Here is a 24,037-nt window from a genome sequence, read left to right as displayed (position 1 = left end):
GGTAAGATGAAAAAAAATGCACGCTGCAGTATGCACTAGAGAAGTTAGACATGAAAGTAGGTAACTTAAGTTTTACCTGTTTAAAAAGTTAAGGTTTAGTGGAGAATTACTATTTTTAAAACAGCAAGATGGGTTGAAAGGGGTGGTCACTTTTGTATTCTGGTACTATGGAATACAGTAGGATGGCCAATAAATTTAAATAGTTGAAGGGGAGGGGTTTTTGATTTAGTGATTACTCACACAAGCCAGTGAAAGTAGAGAGGAAATGAGCTATATGGTCAGATTAACATAAGAGGCAGGCAACTAGAAAGACAGTGGTATTTAACAAAACAACTGTGACTGGGTGGAGGGCGGAAAAAAAAAATCTGCCTGACTCAGAAGAGAGAGAGAGAGAGCTGTGGTCTCTTTTGAAGTTTTAATATGCTGTTAAAGCAGAATGCAAGTAAAACACAAGGTAAAGAAAACAAACTACAGTATTTAAAATATACAAAATACAAAAAATAAAAGCAAACTAACCTTTCCTTCACAGCAAAGTGTAGCAGAGTCTGGATAAGCCTTTCTGGTAAAGCTCAGAAATGTTTTATTTTACCCCTTAAATAGAAGGTTTAGTTCCTAGCTCCACCCCTCAGTTAACAAATGATTAACCTTAAGTGACCTCCTCTGTCTTATGAATGAGTCCTTAATTGATCAGTTCTAATTTCTGCCTGACTCAGTTCTAATTTCTGCCTGACTCAGAAGAGAGAGAGAGCTGTGGTCTCTTTTGAAGTTTTAATATGCTGTTAAAGCAGAATGCAAGTAAAACAAAATGTAAAGAAAACAAACTACAGTATTTAAAATATACAAAATACAAAAAATAAAAGCAAACTAACCTTTCCTTCACAGCAAAGTGTAGCAGAGTCTGGATGAACCTTTCTGGTAAGGCTCAGAAATGTTTTATTTTACCCCTTAAATAGAAGGTTTAGTTCCTAGCTCCACCCCTCAGTTAACAAATGATTAACCTTAAGTGACCTCCTCTGTCTTATGAATGAGTCCTTAATTAATCAGTTCTAATTTCTGCCTGACTCAGTTCTAATTTCTGCCTGACTCAGAAGAGAGAGAGAGAGCTGTGGTCTCTTTTGAAGTTTTAATATGCTGTTAAAGCAGAATTCAAGTAAAACACAAGGTAAAGAAAACAAACTACAGTATTTAAAATAGTTGTCAAGTAAAATGCCCCTTTGGAATATATCGCACTAAACATATCAAACAGAAAGATCCCAAAGCTTCCTAACCAAAAAGATCACAGCCTAAAATCTTTGAGCTATCAAAAAGGGTGGAAGCTGTACTCTTTTATTCAGTGTTTTATGGACTTTTGAGGAGGGATCTCTGTCTTGTTTACTGCACCATTAGATACGATAATGTCCTAGACCTCTATTTCTCAGCAAGTCCGGTATCTTCACACATATCAGGAACCTACATTTTCACCAACAGATAAATAAAACATGATGGGGGATAAGTTTATAACCTAGTGCCTCCCAAACCTCTGTAGTAACTTCTCTGACATGTTAAGCAGTGTGACTTGCTATTTTCCTTTAAACTTAAACTGGGTGACTGGATGTGTACCCACAAATTTACTCCGAGACTAACAGGTATGGTCCTCCTGGAGAAAGGAGGTGCTACAAGGCAGAGCGTCCTGGCAAGGAGAGAATTGTCATGAAGTGTAGTGGCTTATAAAATATCTATGACACTATAAGATTACTAAACTCAATATAAATTCTTATTTATCCATTTGATAGCTGCCCGTTTAGCTTACAGAACCCATTTAGTAAAAAAAGCAACAACTTCCTCAAAGCGCAAAATTACTACCGTCAGAAAGCTCCACAGGGCTGAATATTGGGCCTATTCTTTTTGACATCTACTTTTCTAATATTCAGTTTAAAGTTTCAGGCTTGGGGTTAGCTAAGTTTTCTAATGACTGTATATTGGGTGCATCTGTTAGCTCATCTTCCCACCCATGGTTACTTCAGTAAGGTCTTGTTGGCTGTGCCAACTCTTGTGTTCTAACAATGACCTTAAATTGAATGTTAAAAATGTACTGTAGTCCTATTTTATAAATATTCACTCACCTCCTATCATGTAAATGACATAACCCTCCAAAATTAAACTAGCATCAGGGACTTCAGCACCAATGTTAGCAAATCACAGTCATTTGAACATCAAGTCTTCACAACAATTCAGAAATCCTTGTATCTGGCCCAACTAATTTTCAAAAGCACCTTTTCTAGGGCTAAAGACATCTTAGTTTCTCTATAATCATATCTCGTAAGGTCCACTATAGAATATAATGCTCCTTTCAGTATATATCTTTCTGAGGATATTTCTCAACTTGAGAGGTCTCTGAGATTATGAAGTAAAAAGGATCACTGGCCTTAAGACCTTTATTTACTCAGCTAGACTAGCAGCCCTCACTTTGTACTCAATCTCCTACATACTCCTTCACAATGATCTTTGCCTTGTTTTTTGACATATGTAAGACCCTGCCCGGTACTGAATCTCCATAGAAATAATGGCACCTGTAGCAAGGATCTTACCTTACATTAACAAATAAATGAGGCTCATTGGTAAGGTAAGTAATTAATCCAATGCATTCTACACTTGTAGAACAAGCTCTCCTAATATTTAAAACAAAATAGCACTCTGGCAGTTTTCAAATTTAATCTCAATAGTTGGATGGTCAGCCATAAATTCCGCCTAGTTTTTTTGGATGAAATCAGTTAGGTTATATAGCTGTAATTAGTTAGATTCTTGTTTACTTATTCGTGTCTATACAACTGGGTATTTTCCTTTCCTTATATATTATTTACCTTTGCACATTTAATGTGTATTAACACTGTCATGATTTATTTATTGTCCAAGTAAAGCTTTATTTATTCACATTTAAGAGTTTGTGGTTGGTATCTGTTATTTATTTAGCTGTTGTTATTTATTATCCGAAAAGAGAGAGAGAGTATTATTAAATAATGCAGATTGGCAAACCACAGTATCCACTTTTAGTGAGATATCTTTTTTATAATTAATATTTGGCCAAGTGAAGAGTAGCAGGAAACTGGTATGTCTGGTCCCTAGCTAAATCTAGACTGGTGGCAGTAGTACCTTGCCAGGATGAAAGCTGCGTGGAACTAGATAATTTTGCCAGCCTTGGGAAGTGTGTGTGTTGTTGTGTGTGTGTGTGTGTGTATTTGTATATACAAACCATTATCAATGTACTACACACAGTACACAAACATAAACAATAAAGAACAGGGTACATAGTACTGAGAGAATGAAATGGAATATTTGTTTTCTCACAGACACCAACAAACATTTATAGACAGTTTAACTTACATGTTATGGCTCTAAACATGACCAAAACAGTTACCAGAGCAACAATTACAACATGACAAATATAATTACCAGCATCACACTTCAGTCAAGCTTACTGAAATAAGAACTAATATGTTAACCATTAATGTGACTTTAACAGAACACTGCACTGTGTTAATAATTATGTCCCTGAATTTGGTTGGATGACTAATTAAAGTATCTCTTTGGACTGTAATGGAAAACACTTGCCAAGGCAACTTGCACTACTGTCTAAAACTGGCAACATTATAATTTTAGATTAGTGAATAAAACTAATTTTGAAAAACTTAATGAAACATTTAGTGTATGATGACTTGACAAGACAGCTTAAGAAAAGTACTTGCAATCTTTAAAAGACCATTCTATGAAATATATACTTTTATTCTCAAAAGCTACCACCTGTTTTTATATTGCATTATGTTGAATATTTTCATTACTAAATACACAGTAGGAAAAATTGCTTAAATGGCACATACGTTCTTCACAAAATCGTCCCATCCATCCATCAGGGCAGGAGCATGAATTAGGTCTCTCACAGGTGCCACCATTTTTGCAAGGAAACCTGCACTGAGCTAAAAGTAAACAAAAAGATCAACACATACATAAAATTATAATAAAGACATAATATTTGTAGTTACAAGTATACCTCAAAATTTTAAATCATTAGATATTTCTACCAATGACAAATATGTTGAGTAAAGCAATAGCTTGCTTTTATATACTCTTCTATCTTTAATTTGTCCGTAGTGCATGGAGCACAGTGATTACTCTTTGATATTTAGAAAAAGACAGGCCAGTTAAGTGCCAGAGTGGTACAAGACCCGACCTTAACAACTGTTAAGCACCTCCTGCTTATGTTGTTAACATCAGATCTAATGCTAGGTAGTAAAATCTGCCTGTATTGACTAGCAAATGACAGCGGCACAGCAAGAGATTTGTTTCTTCCTGTAATCTTTACATTTAACATGTCCCTAACTTCCTGTAAAAAAAAAAAATTAGAAAGTTATTAGAATAACAGGATGTGTTCGTCTGCAAAATGTGAAGGATATGAACTCTGAAACTCAAATGTATGTCATTTCTAGTGACTTCAGTCCATTGTGTCCATTGTGGCCTGTCTGAAAACCACAGATTTTATGAGGGACAAACCAAAAGTGCAAAGCGATAATCTGGACATTGTGCAAAAATCTAGAAAGTAAACAGGCATTAAAGATAAGTGCAAACATGAAGGACAGTATTACACTGCCTTTCTGGCAATGTCCACTAAGTTATTTTATGGCTTTGAAAGCCAACAAAACACTTATCAATTGTTTTCCCTGGTAACTAATAGTACATGGAGCAGATCAAGCTCGATGCACTACAAAGAATTATGATCATCTCACCAATCATAACTTTGTACCTCTCAACCTCTTAGTGCAAGAAATCCTGACAAAGTCTGACACAAAGGCACAAAAAATAGGGGCACATTTTAAATATTGCTGTTATAAACTTAGAAGTTTACAAGAGTAACAGGATTTGTGTTAGCAGGCTGGCACAGTTTTGCAGCAGTTAGTGTTATCGCCTTACAGCAAGAGGTTCTCTGGTTTGATTCTTGGCTGGGGTGCCTTCTGTGCAGAGTCTGTATAGCCTCCTTGCATTCACATGGGTTTCCTCTGGGTGCTCCAGTTTCCTCTCACATTCCAAAGATAGGCATCTGGAGTGTTTCTCACTGGGTTTCTGCTGAAAATGGGCTTTGTCACAGTTGGAATTTCTTATTAAATAAATAAATAGTATGCATTTTCTGAAGGATATGAAGTCTGAAAACCAAATACATGTCATTATTTAGTGACTTTAATCCTTAGATGATCCCAGTGAGTTGTCAAAAAAACACAATTTTTATGAGTAACTGACCAAAAATATGAGGCAAAAATCTGGGCATTCTCTGAAAATCTGTACAGTTGAGAGGCATTCTCGACATAGATGCCATGATTCACCTTTCAAGCTTTACTCTCAAGGTGAATTTCTTGATATCCATGTCTCGAACACATAATAAGTGGATTATGAGTGGCAAGCCACTCATAGTCCTCTACATTCAGATTTGAAAGACATTATGTAAAAACTGATTCACATATATATCTTTCACATTAAGTGTATATATGTGGGATATGAGGACTGGGTAGGAGTAAATGGTTAAGAAAAATAAAGAAGAGTGAGAAAGACAGAGAGAAGACAGAAGAAAAAAAGAAGGCATGCATCCCGATGTTCTTATCAAGTGATTTAAGATGACCTGCTTTCTAGGTAAATCTTTTTAATGATAATAATTTTTGTGTGCCTAAACATAACAGAAACCAGTTTAACTAATGACTTGCTGTAAGTTAATAGCTTAACTTAAAAAGAAAAAGGTGAATGCTGACTAGCCGTTAATATATTGCAATATTATTATCAGACAGGCAGACATAAGTAATTAGATTCAGAATTTCAATGCAGAAAAATGTTGTGGAAGGACATGGCAAATATTCTGCCAGTGGTAATACATGTCTGCTCACATGTAAGTGGGAATAGCAAACAAGTTATGGGTTTCTCATGTCATTTTTGTACAATGCAGACTGGTATTCCAGACTTCCTACATGATGACAAATATAATAGTAAGGTCATAGACTGTTTATTTTATTTTTCAGAGATAACAGTATTGTATCACTGGGGCCTATTTGTGACACAGTCTGTTTATTGTAAACAGGTGCAGTGGATAACAAATTCTCAAACTGTGTGAAAATAGGACAATCAGCTTTACAAATAAATTGTGCTGATCAAAATAGAACATTTATTTGCCAGTGTTAGCCACAGCAAAAAGTACTAAATGAAACTAGCATTATTCCCTGGATATATTCCTTGTTATGACTAGGCAGGCTGGATAAACTAGTCTTGTACCCTGGCAAAGTATCACTGTGTCATAACTAAAAGTTAGTTCATTAAACTCCGACCGCAATAATACCACTTAAGTTTATATACGAACTTTTCCTCTTCTATCTTTACTGATGACTAGATAACCCATTTTTACACCACAACTTCCTCAATATTTTTATCTGTAGTATTGGGGAATTGTCAAAGTTATAACCAAATGAAGTTCCCCGGTAACAGGAAAAACCAATAAAGGCAGTCTCACAGTGTAGACACTCTCACAATGTAAGAAATAATCTCAAGATATGACAGTTCCTCTAGTAGAACGCTGCAGTCCGTAATGAACAGTCTCACAATATAAGCGAAAGTCTCCAGTTGTAACAAATCCTCACATATGACTCTGCAGTCCATTCTTTCTGTTACCAGCTTCGTTTCCCGTTTCCATTCTTTCTGTTACCAGAATTGTCAAAGTTATTTAGTTACAAAGCAATTCAGTGTTTGCCAGTTCACTGTTTGTGTGTCCTGACCACTGGGAGGGCTTCTGGTGTATGAAGGACTAAGGTATTATTAACTCTTACTAGGACTGTTATCCCAGCCACCACTAAGCAAACAGCTGCTATGCTCTAGGCCTCAGTTGTCTCACAGAAACATTCTGAAGCTACCTGGCTATGCCACCTACTGGGCCCAAAGCATTAATATACATAAGTCCACATACTGATGTTCCTAGTGAATCCTGTAATTTGACTGGTTAACAAGGTAAAGAATCTCTGATGGAAATACTTATGTGTTTTCTGACAACGCATAGCTGTAACTAACAGAAACATGCTACTTGCTGAAGTGACGACATGACCCACAGCTACTAATTAAAGAATGCTCATTAAAATTACACGTGTTGAACTTCTTTTGTTTATACTGAAATAACAAACAGTGAGCTGGTCAAGAACTGGCTTCGCCACATATTTGATGTATCTGTGTGTTGCTATTGCTAAGTTAGTGACTGGCAAGGATTCACTAAAATCCTCACCACTCACACTCAGGTTTGTCAGTTAGTGTGACTGTGAGAACATGTAATTCAGACACAGGTGCAGCCACAATGAGACTTTATACCAACTAATTACCATCTCTCTGAAATGAATATTGCACAGTCAGATATGACTGCTCTAGTGCAGCCCACACATCATGTTAGCAAAGGCATCTTTCATATACGCACAGACACGAATGTGCATGCACATATTTTCAGACACCCATGCACATACACATTTAGACACACATACACACACACACACACACACACACACACACACACACACACACACACACACACACACGCACACGCACACGCACACATACACATACACACACACTCTACTTTATGACATTCCTATGCACATACACACACCCCTTACATCCACAAGCAAGCCCAACGCTCACCCATTTACCAATATATATGCTACAACACACACACACACACACACACACACACACACACACACACACACACACACACACACACACACACACACACACACACACACACCTCTTTCCACATTTACAGTGAACTCACCTGCACTGCAAGTACACCCATAGGAGTGAATGGTTGACTGTCATATTTTTTACGGTGGTCAGTTATTCCTAATAGAGCAAATCTGGATCCATGGACATTTTTGAGGGACAGCACATGTCTTATAAGCATTAGTAACTCCACCAGACTGCTACATTAGCATCAAACTGGTTTCATGAGGGAAAAACCTAATTGGCAAAGTGGTCTCTGAATTTGAAAGACTTGGCATGATTCAGAAACTTTTTGAGTTAAGCCTTCCTCATGGTAGCACAAAGAAATGGGTAATAAGAATGAAGGTCATAATGAAACTAGCAACAAGAAAAAAGCCAGAGAGGAAAGCTACAGGTTAATTTCTGACATGAATATTCATGTTTTGATTCTACTAATCTGTGAAAGTTGCTGCAGCTAGAAGTCTAAGAAAACTTCAGGCAAGTATATGCAATAAGTGATGAAGACTCCAGACTGTTACAGGGAAAAGAGCAGTTGTGTAAGTTGCACTTACTACAACAGTAGATGTGTAAAGTACTCAATGTTGGAGTAGGTTTTGGCTAGTTAGGCTGTGTCCTGCCCAGAATACAACAACTGGGCAGCCTTCAAAAAGCTCTGGCTCCCATCCGCACTTGTGCTCTGACCACTGATTCACATGCCCTGGGAGGAAATCAGCAGTCAGAGTACAGACAACTTCAGAATGTACAAGAATACAATATTTTTTGCTTAGGCAAATAAACCACTCATAGAGGTTGAAAAAATACATTTTTAGATTGAAAATGACCATCCAGTTGTGACAGTCCCTACTACGGGCAAGTAATCAAGGAATCTCAATCCTCACTACTGACATCAGAGTGGAACTGCCACTAGGAACAAAAATGGATACACAGAGTATTTTATATGCAGGTCTCTGCGTCAAGCACAATTTCCCTTAGGAGCACACAGGGAGCACACTCCAGACCTGGGGCTAGAATCTTTCTCTCTCTCTCTCTTTCCAGGCCCCAAACAAGACTCCACACTGAGCACTTTGGAGATCTGTGTCCCTGTTTCAAGTAGCTGACACACACACTTAGATATTTGATTTTCATGCACACATGCACATGCGCACACACACCTGGGAAAGGCTAGCACAGATATATCAGCTGTGCTCCCTCTGCTCATACTATACGGTAATTATAATGCCACCAGTCAGCTATTCTAAGGCTCTCACAAGGGTACTCAATTATACTGAGTAAAATTAATACTAATACAAATGGTAGAGTTTGGCCAATGCAGCAAGGCTTTCAGGAGTGGCCACAGTGTCACTAAAATAAGCATAAGTACTCTTAAGATATTAAAAGTATTTTCTAAGAGACCAGCCACAATGAAAGGTATATAAATATTTAATAATAAAAAAAATGAAATAGAAATCATGAGAATACTGAATATGTAGTTACAATTAAATGGGTATAACAAAGAAACTCCAGTTAAATCCACAAGGCACACTAGAGCACACACCAAGAAATCTCCAAAGGAACTCCAGGCAAGAGCAGAACTGAAGTCAAAACTTGTTAAGCAACAATTTATTTCCACAAAGCTTTTCGTTCAACTGATAGCCAAACATCTTCAGAAAAACAAACAATATGGGTGTGGTATTGTTTGCTCTGTTTGTCTGAAGAAGTTTGGCTATCATTTGAACGAGAAGCTTTGTGGAAATAAATTGTTGCTTAACAAGTTTGACTTCAGTTCTGCTCTTGCCTGGAGTTCCTTTGGAGATTTCTTGGTGTGTGTTCCAGCGTGCCTTGTAGTTACAATAAACACCAGAGTTTCAATCACAGGAGATATAAAAATAGCCCAGTTGGATAGATTCACACAGATGCAGAAAAACAATACTTAACTAATCTCACTATATTTTCCTGACTGACTAAAGAATTACTGTTCCCTAGTTAAGTTACTTACTACAGCAAGGCAAGATGATGAGTGTTGAGTTGTCTACTACAGCAAGACAAAATGAGATGTGTGGTTGCATGAGATATCTGTGAGACTTCTTTCCTCTCAGGTTTTGAGAAACAAAGTGCTGCTCCAAGAGTTCTGTCATATGTCTCACTAATATCTAAAAAAATAATTTCAGTGCTGGTTATAGAATGACATCACATCTGGTCACCTGAATCTGGTACAATACACACAAAGAACTTTGCTAAGATCTGTTGCAGCATCTGAAAGCTATAAAACAATTTCAAAACCTCCACCCTTTTAGGGTAGCAGATTCCTAGTCTTGGTTTTCCCAGACATTTTTTTTCCTAGCTGCAATCAGACCTGTAAGATAAAATCGTTATGGCTTAAAGCAACCCATTTACATTTCAACCTATTGTTTTATAAAAAAAAATTAGCTGGACTGAGATTAACCTCTACCCTTCCAGAATTCTCTATTAAAACAAATACATTTAATCAGTTATAATAATACTGTCTGACATACATCCATATCTCTTTTCTGTCCAGTACGGCCCACTGTTAATGCATTTTAACACAAGCAACTTTACAGATACATTTTTAACACACACATCTGTACAAATCAGTGTGATAATCAAATGACTTAAAATTCTTTACAAAATTCCAGCTAGCTATGGTGGCATATGTTAAGCATGCACTGTCCTACTCTCCCTGGCACAGATGGCACTATCTCATATCATCACACCAGTCATAACATGGGCATGTGAGCACTTCCTTATCTTTCTGTCTCTGAAAACTTTGTTTTTCTGATAAATCACCAGTCCATTGAGAAATTTTCATAAACCTAGATCCAGTTCAAGTTTATGCATAGAAATGTTGCCTCTGATGTTAATGTCTAACAAATCTAACGTAATTCACAAGAAAGGAAAGGACAACACTGCAGATTATATCTTTGAGTAATGAAAAATATTAACAAAAAGGGGCAAAACTACAACAGACTAGATGAGGAATAGCCGCACTGCATTGCTAAACATGTCCCCCCTAAAGCATTAACCCTAGCTGAAACAGGAAAATATGATGTCTTGCACTAATGCCAGAAACGTAAAATATTTTGAAATGTTTTTAGGATTGTGGTAGCAGAGTTCCTTAAGCTAAGAAGACAAAGGCTATCAGCAGGCAGACTCACATTGTGGTTGGTAGGTGAGAGGTTAAATTATGTTCCTAGGTGAATAACTGCCCTGAAGGGCCATTTTAAGCCTAGCCAATAACCCAAGATGAGACTCAATCCTGTACCTTCTATCTATTTGGTGAAGACCTTAACCATTATGCCAAACAGAATATACAAATGATCCCAAACCTAAACTAGTGGCACTTCACACTGCACATTTGTTGACCTAAAATAAGTATTGTTGAAGTTAATTTGGCCAATTCTGTTTGCCAAGTAGTTTCTAAACCATTTAATAGACTATTCATGAAAGTGAAAAGTGAAGAAGCGATGTTACTGATGACAATGTCAAATGTGTATTTAAAGTCAGTGAAAAGAGCCCCTATCAGTAGTCCTGTACCCATTTTAGAGCAGATGAAGTTCATGACATAAGGATAACTGTATTATTGGTGTAGCCCTGTAAAAATTATGTTCATAATTTAAGAGGAGAAGGTATTTGCTATTTAATTTCAAGATATGAGAATAAATCATTATTTGAAATATTTGACTAGTATAAGCAATATATGGCTAATGTCAACAGAATTTCTGGGTTGAAACTTTGGGAAAATTTTCAACCTGCTTCCATGTTTGAGGAGCCATCCCTGAGGAAAAGGAAAGCTACTATAGACAAGGTTATATTGCAGAAGAAGAGATTCAGGATGGTATGGGAAGTAGCACATTTACCTGGAAGGTTTAATAAAAGTTTTCTAACCTTTGTAATGAGATATGTTGATAAGACAGTGAGGATAAGGACAGAGTTAACGTCAGTTCTGGAATCGAGCTTCAGTGGCACCATTAGGTAGAAGTAAAGGGATACTTATAGAAGTAGTTAATTGGTAGTTACAAGGCATTCTGTCCAGAAGACCACATACAAGCATAGTCCCATTTCCCAATTGCACCAAAGAATTGTCTGCTTAAGTCACTTAATCAAGCACCAGGGTATCACAGTAGATAAATGGAGGCTGAGAGAATCAAACTCCATATCGTAGGAAGCAGTTTGTTAACATCTCATAGCATTAATCCACTGTGTTAACTCTCAAACTTATAATCCTGATCTTACGGTTACAAGCAATATCAAAAATATAAAAAATGTAAGAAAAGAGTATGATGTTTCAGTTTTCACATTTGCTCAGTATATGTGTATGACAGCAATCACAAAATAACTATGCACTTACTGCAAATAATTGTCACACAACAACAAAAGTCCATCACATTAGGATATAAGAAAGAGCAGACAGAAGGCTGGATGTTGAGTGTGTGCGCACGCGCGCGCGCGTGTGTGTGCGTGCGTGCGTGCGTGTGTGTGTGTGTGTGTGTGTGTGTGTGCTTGCATGTATTTATCTGTAGTATCTGTGTCTGTCGGTGCATGGGTGTGTGTGTGTGTGTGTGTGTGTGTGTGTGTGTGTGTGTGTGTGTGTGTGTGTGTGTGTGTGTGTGCGGTTAAAATGCTTTCAAGAGCTAGCTCTTTAATCTTCTTCAGAAAGACATTTTGGATGGGTAGTGGATTTTTCTTGCTGTATCCCAAACAAATAGAATTTTGCTATTTATTTGGAATTTTGGAAGGATTATCACAATTCTTTGTAGAGCAGACAATGGTGGTCTGACAAAGACTGTTTTCAGAGATTACAGCTCTATCATTTTGCCTGTTTGGACTTTAGCATTAGGGACAATAAGGAGCAACTACTTTCACAAATCTCTATTATCCATAGGGTACACTGAAAAAGGTTTACAGTCAGGTTAACATGCATGGTGAGGTAAAGCAGAGACAACTCATTGTGTAATAGCGGTTTAATATATGCTCATAAATCACATGATCCTTAATGTTTTCTTCAAGGACAGTGATGGAACTGCATAATATGGGTCATTTTTAAAGATCCATTCTGTCTATCAGTAATATCTGGATATATTACTGGGCTTATTAAAGGGGTTGTGCACAACAGTACGAAAAGTGTTGATCAAACTGAAATTATTCATGTGCATACCTAAGGAAGCTGGTGTTCCAAGGAGGATAATGATCTGCCCACATATTAAAGGTCTAAGCAAAATCAATGCAGAGGGAAACATTTGTACTGAGGAGGGGCAGTGGGAAAACAACAACCATCATGTAGTTCAGCATTGGAGCCAACTGTGATTTGGGTAATTAATCATATTGAGCCATACTTAATCAGGGATTAATAATTAGCTCAAATGAGGAAGGAATGTAAATAGTATTTAGGTTCATAGGTTCATAGGTTCATTTGACTAGTAAAGCATTACTACTGCTAATTTGCTGACCAGGTGAAGGTCAATCACACCACACTAATGTTCTAAGTGGTCTATAGAAATAGAATGATCCACCAAATCAAATGCCGATAAGAGAAAGATTACTCTATTTTCTTCAGCTGAGTGGTTAAGGAAGCCAAGTATGAAATTATGTGAATGCATATTGACATACAAAAAGTCTTTAAATGCATCTTAGTTTGCACTAAAGAAAATTAGACCACTGCTATCAGTTGTCTAGTCTGTGGGCATCAGACATCTAATACAAAAGTTTTGTATTTTGCATCAAGGATATCAGTGATGTTATTTTGTGAATTTAAACCTCATACTGTTATTCTGCAAGACATGCATGAATGGGTGTGCCTTCACTGAAGGTTGGGCGTTGGGTTGGCAACTCGGCACCATAAAAAAAAAAATCTACTACCAATCATTAGCGGACCGGAGTTCCGCTGTGGTGACCCTAACCGTGAAAAGCTGAAAAGACAAACAAACTGTTATTCTGCATTGAAACTGCAACAAATATGAGATATTAATATAAGAAATATTTATATACAGTATAGCAGAACTATACTTATAGTATCTTGTGTTACTGAAAGCAAATCTGTCTTGGTAGTTAACCAAAAAACATAAGTTATATACTTACCAGAACAACAGGTGCATCTGGTCTCTTTCTGGAAACTGGCATAGGTGGACTGGTTGCCATGGCTCCTTCTTTTTTGGCAATAAATCTCCTCACAAGGTCAATCTCCTCCCCTGTCCAGTAACTCCCTACTCTTGGAAGATCCTCCAGATTGTGTAAAAAATTGTCAGCCATATTTTCTCATAGAAGAAAGTATTACACATAAACACACAAACAATAGCCATTCATCAGCAGAAGGAAGCCTAAGGATATGACTAGGTCTCAGAAATTCCTAGAGGTCCCTCAGGAATAAACGTTTGGTGGTGGATAGTGGGCAGGAGTGTTCCCATGTCTTGACAGAGACAAGTTAAATCCATTGTTTTGGTATGTACATATCTTATGCATTTAACCTAGTCCTCACTGGACACTTAAACAGGTGGGCAGAATCCCAAGATAACCTTGGGCATCCTAAGCCAGCAAGCCTTTAAAAATGGTGGTTCCAAAGCAAGCCTGAGCCCTAGAAAGTGTGCTGAGGCCACAACATTTTGCAAAAGTACATAAGGTGGACCATGTAACACTGCAAAATGGGATCATGTAACATTTAGAAAGTGTAATTTTAGATACCTTTTGGCCTTTTTTTGGCAGAAGAGAAGACAAACAACCACTTGTCTTTCCTTAAATCTTTTGTGTGATGCAGATAGAAACAAATCTGCCTGTGGACATCCAAACATTGTAATAAATATTCCCCTTTATTTTCATATCTAGGAAAGAATACTGTCAGATTAATGGATTGCTTCAGATTGGTATGCATAATTACCTTAGGAATAAAAGTCAGATTAGTTCTAAATGTAAATAGAACCACCAGCTAGTAATCCACAGGAAAGTTATTAAAACACACTCTGACGTCTTGGCTCCACAAGCCTTCAAGGAGTATACTCCTTGAAGGCTTGTGGAGCCTATACTCCTTGAAGGCTTGTGGAGCTGAGACGTCAGGTTGTGTTTTAATAAATTTCCTGTGGATTACTAGCTGGTGGTTCTATTTTCTACTTCTGGTGCTTTCTACAGTGTGGTATTGCTGTAGTTCTAAATGTAATCCTGTTTGGATGAAAAATCAGATAAGGGTATTGTGAGGATAAGGCAAACATTGATGAAATACTCCTTGCAGAAGTAATGACTGTTAAAAGGATTGTCTTCCATATCAACATTTTTAAATCAATATCATTGGCTGGCTCAGGAGGTTTATTTAGCTTTTAAGTACAAAATGTAAAACCCAGGAAGGAGCAGGCCTGAAAAAGGGAGGTCGAGAATGAAACACTCCTTTCAAAAAAGGCTTTTCATGTCTTGTCTGATGCTAAGGAGGATGACAGGAAACCAGATTGAAAAGATGAAATACCTTCTAGATGAATCTTAACTGAAGAATAACTATACCCTTCTTGGAAGATATTGACTAAAATGGTAGGTACTTGTGAAATGGTAACTGATGTAGAGACTATGCTTTTAGCTGGTACCAATTAGATAAACCTTTTCCATTTCTCTTTATATATTTTTCATGTTAAAGCGTTCTGAGAAGCAGATGGAAAACTGACAACATCTTCAGGAAAAGATGGATCTCTGCCCATCACTGGAAGTGAAGAAACCAAGTTGTCAGATGAAGGGAGTGAAAGTTCAGGTAAGGCAACCCAGATAAATGGATCAGCAGATTGGGGTGCTATATCAAGAGAAGAGGTATTTTCTTTAGGTGAAGCTACAAGAGGAACCATATCTGGTGGGGCAAGACCAGGACTATAAGTATGATATTTGCTTTCAACATCTTGGATTTCTGGATGAATCTGATTATTAGAGGAAATTGTGAGAATGCATATAGGAAACCTGGGGGGTCAATTGTTTCCATAGATCCATAGGTTTATACTAGGCTATGTGCCATTGTGGGCCATTTTAAGCCTTGCCAATTAACCCAAGCAAGACTTAAACCCTGCATCTTGTGTGTGTAAGACAAACATCAAAATCATGATACAGAAAACTGAGCACTTTGAAGTGATGGTAAAACAGAAATGAGATTTTATAAACAAAAAGGTATGTGATCCTGATGAAGCAAAACAATGGGAGTGGACAATAACCCTTCCTCTACCCAAACTGTATGGAGGGAGGGTTGTTTGAAGACTGAATCTGCCAAGCAGGTAGCACATTATGGTAAAACTTTTGGGTTCGTTGATGACATTTGGCCTTCATTAACTGGCAGGACGTAGTTCCCACTTAATCCTCCTAGACAGCCAGTCTGGGAAAAACACCCACAAACATATCACCCCCCCCCAAAAAAAAAGAAGACTAAATTACATCTGGCTCCCTGTTATCTCCGTAACTACAAATAAAAGACTGTTTCATCAACTGCCTGCCATGCACATCAGAGTCACCCAAATCACATGCTACCCTATCGCCAACCTTAGTGCCATGCTACCCCAACAAAAAAAAAGTTAAAGACACTGTATTGTCCTTCTCAAAGCCTGATGCAGACGAGGCACGACAAAGAGCTACAGAAAGCAGAAAACTCACATTATACAGCCCAGGCAAGACCTGTCCTGCATAGGAGATTACCTTGTGCCTCTAGGTGATATGGACCCAGTGCTGTCTAATACCTTAAAGGAGGACCTTGTGCCTCTAGGTGATATGGACCCAGTGCTGTCTAATACCCTAAAGGAGGAGACTATGGCCAATGAGTTGAGCCTATCCTTAGCCTGGTATATCCCCTAAGTGTTTCAGTGACTTTGAAAGGCTAGATGTTCTTCTAAATGGCATCTTATAAATGCATCATCTAAGGAAAGGACCTGCCTCCTTGGAGGCCCTCTTACTGCTGGGAAGGGACTGCAACCTTGAATTTACAAAGAAAAGCAACATGCTCTATGAACTTTGTGATATTAACCTGAAAAAAAAACTGTGTACAACTACAGGAGCTACCAGAAGAAACAATTCTATGAGCTATAGCTCCTAGAGGACTGTTCCTTGATAAAGAACATACAGGCCCAAAACTGAGTTGGGGCAAGTCTGTGAATGTATTACATGCCACCAGTATGCTGGGCAACAGAATCAGAACAAGACTGGCCACCTGTTTTAAGTAGGTATAGGTTCATATGCATCTCTTGGTACCTAAAAAAGTCTCTGCATTGGGTGTTGAATGGTGAAGCAAATAGATTGCAACAGGGTCTGCCCCAAATATCCTCCATGTTGTTTTGCTCTTGAGAGACCATTCTTGAAGGATCAGTATTTGTCTGCTCAACCTGTCCGTGGTCACTCTGGATGTTCATTTGTAGGCACACAGCTACATGAAAGGGATAGAATCTTAAGGTCCATTTCAAAATCTTTATGGCTTCTCTGCAAAGGGGATAAGATAATGTTCTTCCTTGTATAATGACCCAAACCACTGCCATTTTGTCTAAGTGAATGAAAATTGCACCCTGGGGGAGTGAGTCCCGAAGTGAATGCAATGCAGAAGAATTGCTCTTATCTCAAGTACACTGATGCATGGAGTAGCTTCTAGCTGAGTACACTTACTCTGGACCATCATGTGCAGATAATGTCACCCCACCCCAAAATGGATGCATCTACTGTTACTATGGTAATTGGGGAGGGCCAATTAAAAGGTGTTCTCACTGAGAGGCTTTGAAGTTTTATTTAACTTTTATTTTACTATAAGAGACTCCATATGTATGCCCTTGACAATTCCTCTCCTACACACTCTCTCTAGATCGTCTGTCTATTTCTTCTGTGTCTCATCCTTTCTTCTCTTTATTTCTGAACTTCTCTACTACATCCTCCTCCAGATTTACTATTCTCTTAGTTAGTCTTTCCTACCTAAACAAAGAAAATATCTACTTCCCACTATGCATATCTTGTATAGTCAAGTGTTTTGTCTGTGCTTGAATATCTCTATGTATAACTTGTAATCCATGTATGTACTACTACTGTATGAGCTTATGTACCAATTTATTTTTACCAATTTTTACCAATCTGTATCTGTTTGGTACTTTTCCTCCCAGGCCTCCGCTGAAAAAGGGCATGTGCCCAGTCGGATTATCCTGGTCAAAAAACATTAAATAAATAAATACATAAACAAATAAATAAATAAATCTGTCAGACTGTAGTGCCTGAACTCCCTGACTTCTGAAGAATTCCCATGCTCTGCTTGATAAATGAAACCATTTGAATGGCTGTGGACATAAGTTCAAGCACTTTTAGGACTACAGCCACTGCAGTCTTGGGGTCTGCGAAGGACTGTTTACTTCTTTGAGTATGGTGGCAATCCTGTCTGTGGGTAATATCACTTTCTGACTGACTGTGTCCAACTAGCAGCCAGTTAAAAGTTTGGACTGTGTTGGTAGTAGCTGAATCTTTGGTACATCGAGAGTGATCCTCAAGGATAGACACATCTGGAGTAAGTTTTGTCTTGCCAGCAGTAGTACTTCTGTAATAGAAGTTGCTATGAACTATCGACCAATTAAGGGAAAACCTTTACACCCAAAGGTCATTTGTGAGTCATAATCAGGGCCCGGGTAAACACCAAAGGGGATGTGGTAAATCAAACAGGCAGGATTCTGAATTGCTAATGACTGGTTTGCATCTGGAAGTGCAGGAATTTCCCTGATGCTTTCTCTGTCTTGATGTGTGGGTATACATCTCAGAAGTCCAAAGAGGACATCAAATTTCCTGCCTGCAGGCACAGCAGGATGGACTGTACTGTGATCATCTGGAATAATGGCTTCTTTGCGTTCTTGGTTTAGTTGAGTAAAGATGAGAATTGGTCTGAGGTTCTGAGTCCTTTTGGGAACTCATCCTGGAGTAGAACTTGAACCCACGCTGGTCTAGTTGGACTTATTGGATAATTCTTTTCTGTAGGAGAGATTAGATTTTTTGTCTCTCTGTCCTCCTCTGATGGATGGAAGTATTGAGAGGTGTGAGGGCAAATTTCTGGGCATCTCTAAAATGGGATAGTTTAGCCCATGAAAATAATAGTCTTCATCCACCCATCCAGCATGATGGTTAGCAAGTGTTGAGATGGGAGAAAAGCATCTAGTGACTGCCTCCAGAGTGGGTCAGCCAGGTAAGAAAGGACATCTATATCCATGGTGGTTTGGACCATCTATGCCTCTGGGGAAGTGGCTGGACTGCAAGTCTCTTCTGCTATGGGAACCCTGGTTCAAGTGTTGTCTATTCTGCAGCTGCTGGAAATTCCAAAAAACATATGTTCTTGACATCTTTTTGATTCATTTGAAAAGATCTTTGAAGTGCCAAAAACTTTATCCTAACAGCTGAAAGTGTTTTTACATCGTATTCACACTGCAGCATTCTCTTTTTCACCTTCTGCCCAAAACAGGGAGGAGCCATCAAAGGGAGCAATGAAGAAAGCCACTGTGACGTGGTCTGAAAAGTTAGTTAAATGAAGTGAGACCTGCTTGAGTTGCATCATACGTAGTACTGTGAAACATAGTGGGCAAAGACATAGAAGATATTTCAGCCATCTGGTTCTCCAGATGGGCCTTAATGTCACCATGTAGAGGAATGGTCATGTGTTATGGCAGTAACCATGCCATGTAGAGGTGAGGAATGGTCATGTGTTATTACAGTAACAGTGCTTTGCAGAGGTGAGGAATGGTCATGTGTTATTACAGTAACAGTGCCATGTGTTATTACAGTAACAATGCCATGTAGAGGTGAAAAATTGCCATTTATTACAGTAACAGTGCCATGCAGAGGTGAGCAATGGTCATGTGTTATTACAGTAACCATGCCATGTAAAGGTGAGGAATGATCATGTGTTATTACAGTAACCATGCCATATAGAGGTGAGGAATGGTCATGTGTTATTACAGTAACCATGCCATGTAGAGGTGAGGAATGGTCATGTGTTATTACAGTAACCATGCCATGTAGAGGTGAGGAATGGTCATGTGTTATTACAGTAACACTGCCAGGACTGTAGGGAGTAGTTAGGTTTTGGATAGCTGGACAACTAGTGGGTTTATTTAAAATAATGAATGCAGTTTTTAAATGTGCGTAGTCCAGGAGTTTACTGAGTTCTAGCCATTGTAGTTAATAGTGGGGAAAACAGCGATGTGTTGCATAACAGAGTTTAATAGGAAATTTAGTAATCTTATGGTAGGTAGTTGGGAGTTTATTGATAGAGGTTTTGTTAAGATTGGTTAGAAAAGGGTCTGCAAACAGCAGACTGGGGAGGAGAATAGACTGGACAATTTGCAGTTAGGCTTGAGAAGCTACTTATTGTTTTGTTCAGCATAACACAGCCATTTATGTTTGTTTTGGTAACAGCATAGCTAACGTGTTGGTTAAAAGTTAATTTTCTCTCTATGATGACCCCATAGGAATTTGGTGTGGTCAGCTTTTTCAAGAGTAGTGTTACTGCTGGATATTACGGTGAAGGGTTTAAGGGTTATGGATATGATCTTACTGGAAAATATCACTCTATAGCATTGAGAATTAGTTCTGCATTATTTAGCCAGTGTACTAGTTGAGTGAAAAGTCTTTGAATTATGTTATAAAGTTTATTGATGGAATGGACATGGGTGATACGTGTGGAGTCACTGGTGTATTGCATGATCCAGAGTCTACTGCTTTACTTAGGTCATTTTAGAGTATGGTGATGAAGAGTGGGCCAAGGATAAAGCCTTGTAGGACTCCTAGGTTGTTGGGATGAAGAGTGGGTGAAGGACAGAGTCCTGTGGGACTCCTACACTGTTGGCTAGGAAGGATGAGAAGGTGTCTTTCCAGAGAACAATATGAGACCTGTGTCAAAGGTAGTTGGTAAAGCATGGTAGAACAGAGGAGGTAAGCCCAAGGCTGGATAGTTTGGTGTGGAGAAGTTTGTGGAAGACTGTATCAAATTCTTTAGAAAGGTTTAGGAATATAGATGCCATCAGGGAGTGATGATCAAGATGAGTGTAAACAATGTTTAGGAAAGAGAGGAGGGCTGATCAGTACTGTGTCCTTGTCTGAAAACATGTTATGTGGAGAGCAGAGGAATAGATGAGAGCTGTTGCGCAGGTTGGTTATGGATACCTGTTTCTAATATTTTGGAGAGGGGAGATAGTTGGAAATGAGTCTGTGGTTACATGTGATGTAATTTTGTCTAATTTAGTGAACAGGGATTATATATGATTTTTTCCAAAGTAGTGGAACATATTCTTCAGAGATGGACATACTTAGGAGAAAGACTACAGGATAGGCTATTGACACCACAACTTTTCTTATCCTACCTAATCCTTCTAATACCACTTCCTACTCTCCTAGAACTAAATACGCTGTCACTGCCTCCTATAGTTCCACAGCTCTGTTGAACTATTTGACCAACTACATAACAGTTAACCTATGCTGCTACCTTTGTAAAAAAAAAGTGTTTTTTTATTGCTGTTTAATTAACTGTACTGATGTATTCCATCATTGTTAACCTTTTCTTTTCATATTTACTTTATATTCCTATGAGATAATCTGTAATGTATATGTGCAATGTGTACTATGTATTTGTATTTTTATGGAGCTTTTCTCCCCAGGAATACATTGAAAATGGGTTCCTTGTGGCCCAATGGACTATCCTGGCAAACAAACTGCAAATAAATAAATAAATAAATAATTCTAAATATTTTGACAGCAGCTGATCTAGAGCCAGTCTTGTGGGTTTATGTTTATAGAGAATAGTCACTCTATGAAATAAGGACAAGGTAGAGGGTGAAATTATAGGTGAGGGTATTACTTGGATCCTTTTCAATAGAAGTCATGGCTTCTTGCTGGGGGTTAGTGGAGGGTAAACTATTATTGCTGTTATCTGGGGAGAGTAAAGAGTTTGCAATCTGGATAAAGAATTCAACAATTTTGCATGCAATGTTAAAGTTTGACTCACCTGTGACATGGTTTTGTGGTGTGGTTTACTAAATTTTATTAGTTTACTGATGGATAATAACAACTGTTTAGTATTATTAGAGGTAGGTAATTGTAGGTTATGATAAAAATATTTATGTTCATCATGTATAGCATTTTTGGTCTTAGTTCTAAGTTGTCTATAATATTATAAGTCTGTATGAGAGCTGGTTTCTTTCTATAGTTTCCAAGCATTGTCTCCTACATTCATAAATTGCTTGATTTTATGGCTCACCCAAGGAGCTGGTTTACCTTTGAATTTATTTTTGTGGAAGGGGCTAAGGAGCTGATATATTTAACAATGTGTTGTTAAAAAAGTGACAGCATCATCTAAAGGAAGGGTTTTATAGGGCGCCAACTATATTGTTTGAGTAGGGAAGGAAAGTAGGTGTAAGAAATGTTTTTGGTATTTCTGGTCCAGATATAAGGTGTTGGTTTTGGAAGTTTGACAGGTGACCAAATAACATATGTAGGCTTGTGATTGGTAACAGTGGCAGAGAGAATTCCAAAGTGAGAGAAATAGGTTGGATTGCTTGTAAGTACTCAGTCACATAAGCTGTGTTTTTTTACTTTTATCTATCCTTGTATGGTCAGAAATTATTTGATGAAGGCCACAGAGATTTCTGGAAGGATAAGTATTTCTAGCCAGTCAATATTTAAGTCACCTAGGATTAGTAAATCCTGTTTGAGGACAGCAGTTGAGATACATAGGATTTACTCAAGGGTGTCTATGTTTTGAATAATTTGGTGGACTGGTATATAAACAATAGTTAGATATTATTTTGATATTAAGAAGTAAGATTAAATTATAACTGATTGACTTCAACAATTGGCTAAGCTTCTGGTGTCATTCGAAGAGGATCCAGTATCTGTCTGCTTGGGATGACATGGTCGACAGACCACGATGCTTTGCCACAGATGGCCTGCACCTGTCACCCCTGGGATTCCGGATACTGGCTAAGGCTCTTGCTGCCCCTATAGTGCCTTTTTTAGGCAAGGTTCAAATAACAAATTCACTACCATAACAGGAACAGGCAAGCAAAAACTGAGGGTAATGCTACTCAATGCTAGAAGTCTAAATCTCAAAATGCACTCACTCGAGGCACTCCTTAAAATGAAGAACATCGATATCTGTGCAGTGACTGAGACCTGGTTCAAGGCTCCAGAGAGCACCCCTGCACTACCAGGCTATAACTCATACCACACTTTTCGGCCATGTAACCTGGACCGAAACACCAAAGGCAAAGGTGTGTCCATATTCATTAAGGATATCCACACCTACAGGCTAGTTGCTCAGCATAATGCATATGAGATTATCCAAGTGCAACTAACTCTGGGCAAAACTGCAATCCAAATTGTAGCTTGCTACAGATCCCCCACCATGCCCCAGGATTCCCACTCCTCTTTTCTTGATGTACTGGAAAATATTAGAGTTCAACCAAACACCCTAATAATGGGCAACTTCAACTACCCCACCATTAACTGGGAAAACTAATCGTGTACCAACTCCTTAGCTCAATGCTTTCTGGAATTAATAAACTCCAATGCCCTGGATCAACTTATCCACACCCCCACCAGGGGCAACAATATCCTAGACCTAGTCATTACCAACATGACTGACGGGTGTTCCACACCTGAAGTCAACTCCTCGTTGGTCCAGTCTGACCATAAGCTAATCACCCTTGATATCCACATCCCGCCCCCACCCCCCATTAAGGAAACCACAGTAAAAAATTTCTCCAAAGCCAAATTCATGCTTCTTAAGACAGAAGTGGTGAACTTCATGACACCCATGCAGATGGACAATATAGTTACAACTGCTGAATCCTACACAAATTCACTCTATAAGCACTTACACGAGTACATGGAACATGCTATCCCAAACAGAACCAAGACGCTATCCTCCAAGAAAAGGAAGCCAATCTGGTGGTCCCCTGCCATAAACAAACTGTACAACAGAAGGAAGAAACTGTTGCAAAAGAGAGTAAAATCCCATGAGTGGAGGAGCTCCCTGGTCAGCCTCAGTAAGAAGCTGAAATCCCTTATAAGATCCTCCAAAGCTAGATACGAAAACAAAATCACCACTAATTCCAAAGACAACCACAAAGCATTCTATAGCTATGTCAAGAATCTCGATGGCAACACCCAGATCTCCTCTGAGTTACAGCACAAAGGCAAGAAAATTACAGAACCAACTGATATTACTAACATCCTGGAAGATAGGTTCAGTGCTAACTTTACCCCCTCTCACCCCCTAAAGGGCCCATATCTATACAGGAAGAATGCAGAGTCCCTGTAATCACAA

The 24,037-nt window shown here is 38.4% G+C and overlaps 1 protein-coding gene across 3 annotated transcripts in view; it reads right to left on the bottom strand.

Annotated features, from left to right (window-relative positions):
• Positions 1-24,037, bottom strand: part of SVEP1 (sushi, von Willebrand factor type A, EGF and pentraxin domain containing 1) — a 2,252,988-nt gene that overhangs the window by 277,358 nt on the left and 1,951,593 nt on the right. For all 3 annotated transcript variants that reach the window (XM_044061036.1, XM_044061037.1, XM_044061038.1), the window contains one exon: positions 3,855-3,950. In XM_044061036.1, the coding sequence (XP_043916971.1) occupies positions 3,855-3,950 (96 nt within the window). The remainder of the gene's footprint in view (positions 1-3,854; positions 3,951-24,037) is intronic.

The sequence above is a fragment of the Protopterus annectens genome, chromosome 2.part0 (genome assembly GCF_019279795.1).
Source record: "Protopterus annectens isolate FY-2018-M chromosome 2.part0, PAN1.0, whole genome shotgun sequence".
Taxonomy (NCBI): domain Eukaryota; kingdom Metazoa; phylum Chordata; order Ceratodontiformes; family Protopteridae; genus Protopterus; species Protopterus annectens.
This window is presented reverse-complemented; position numbering and strand designations above follow the sequence as displayed.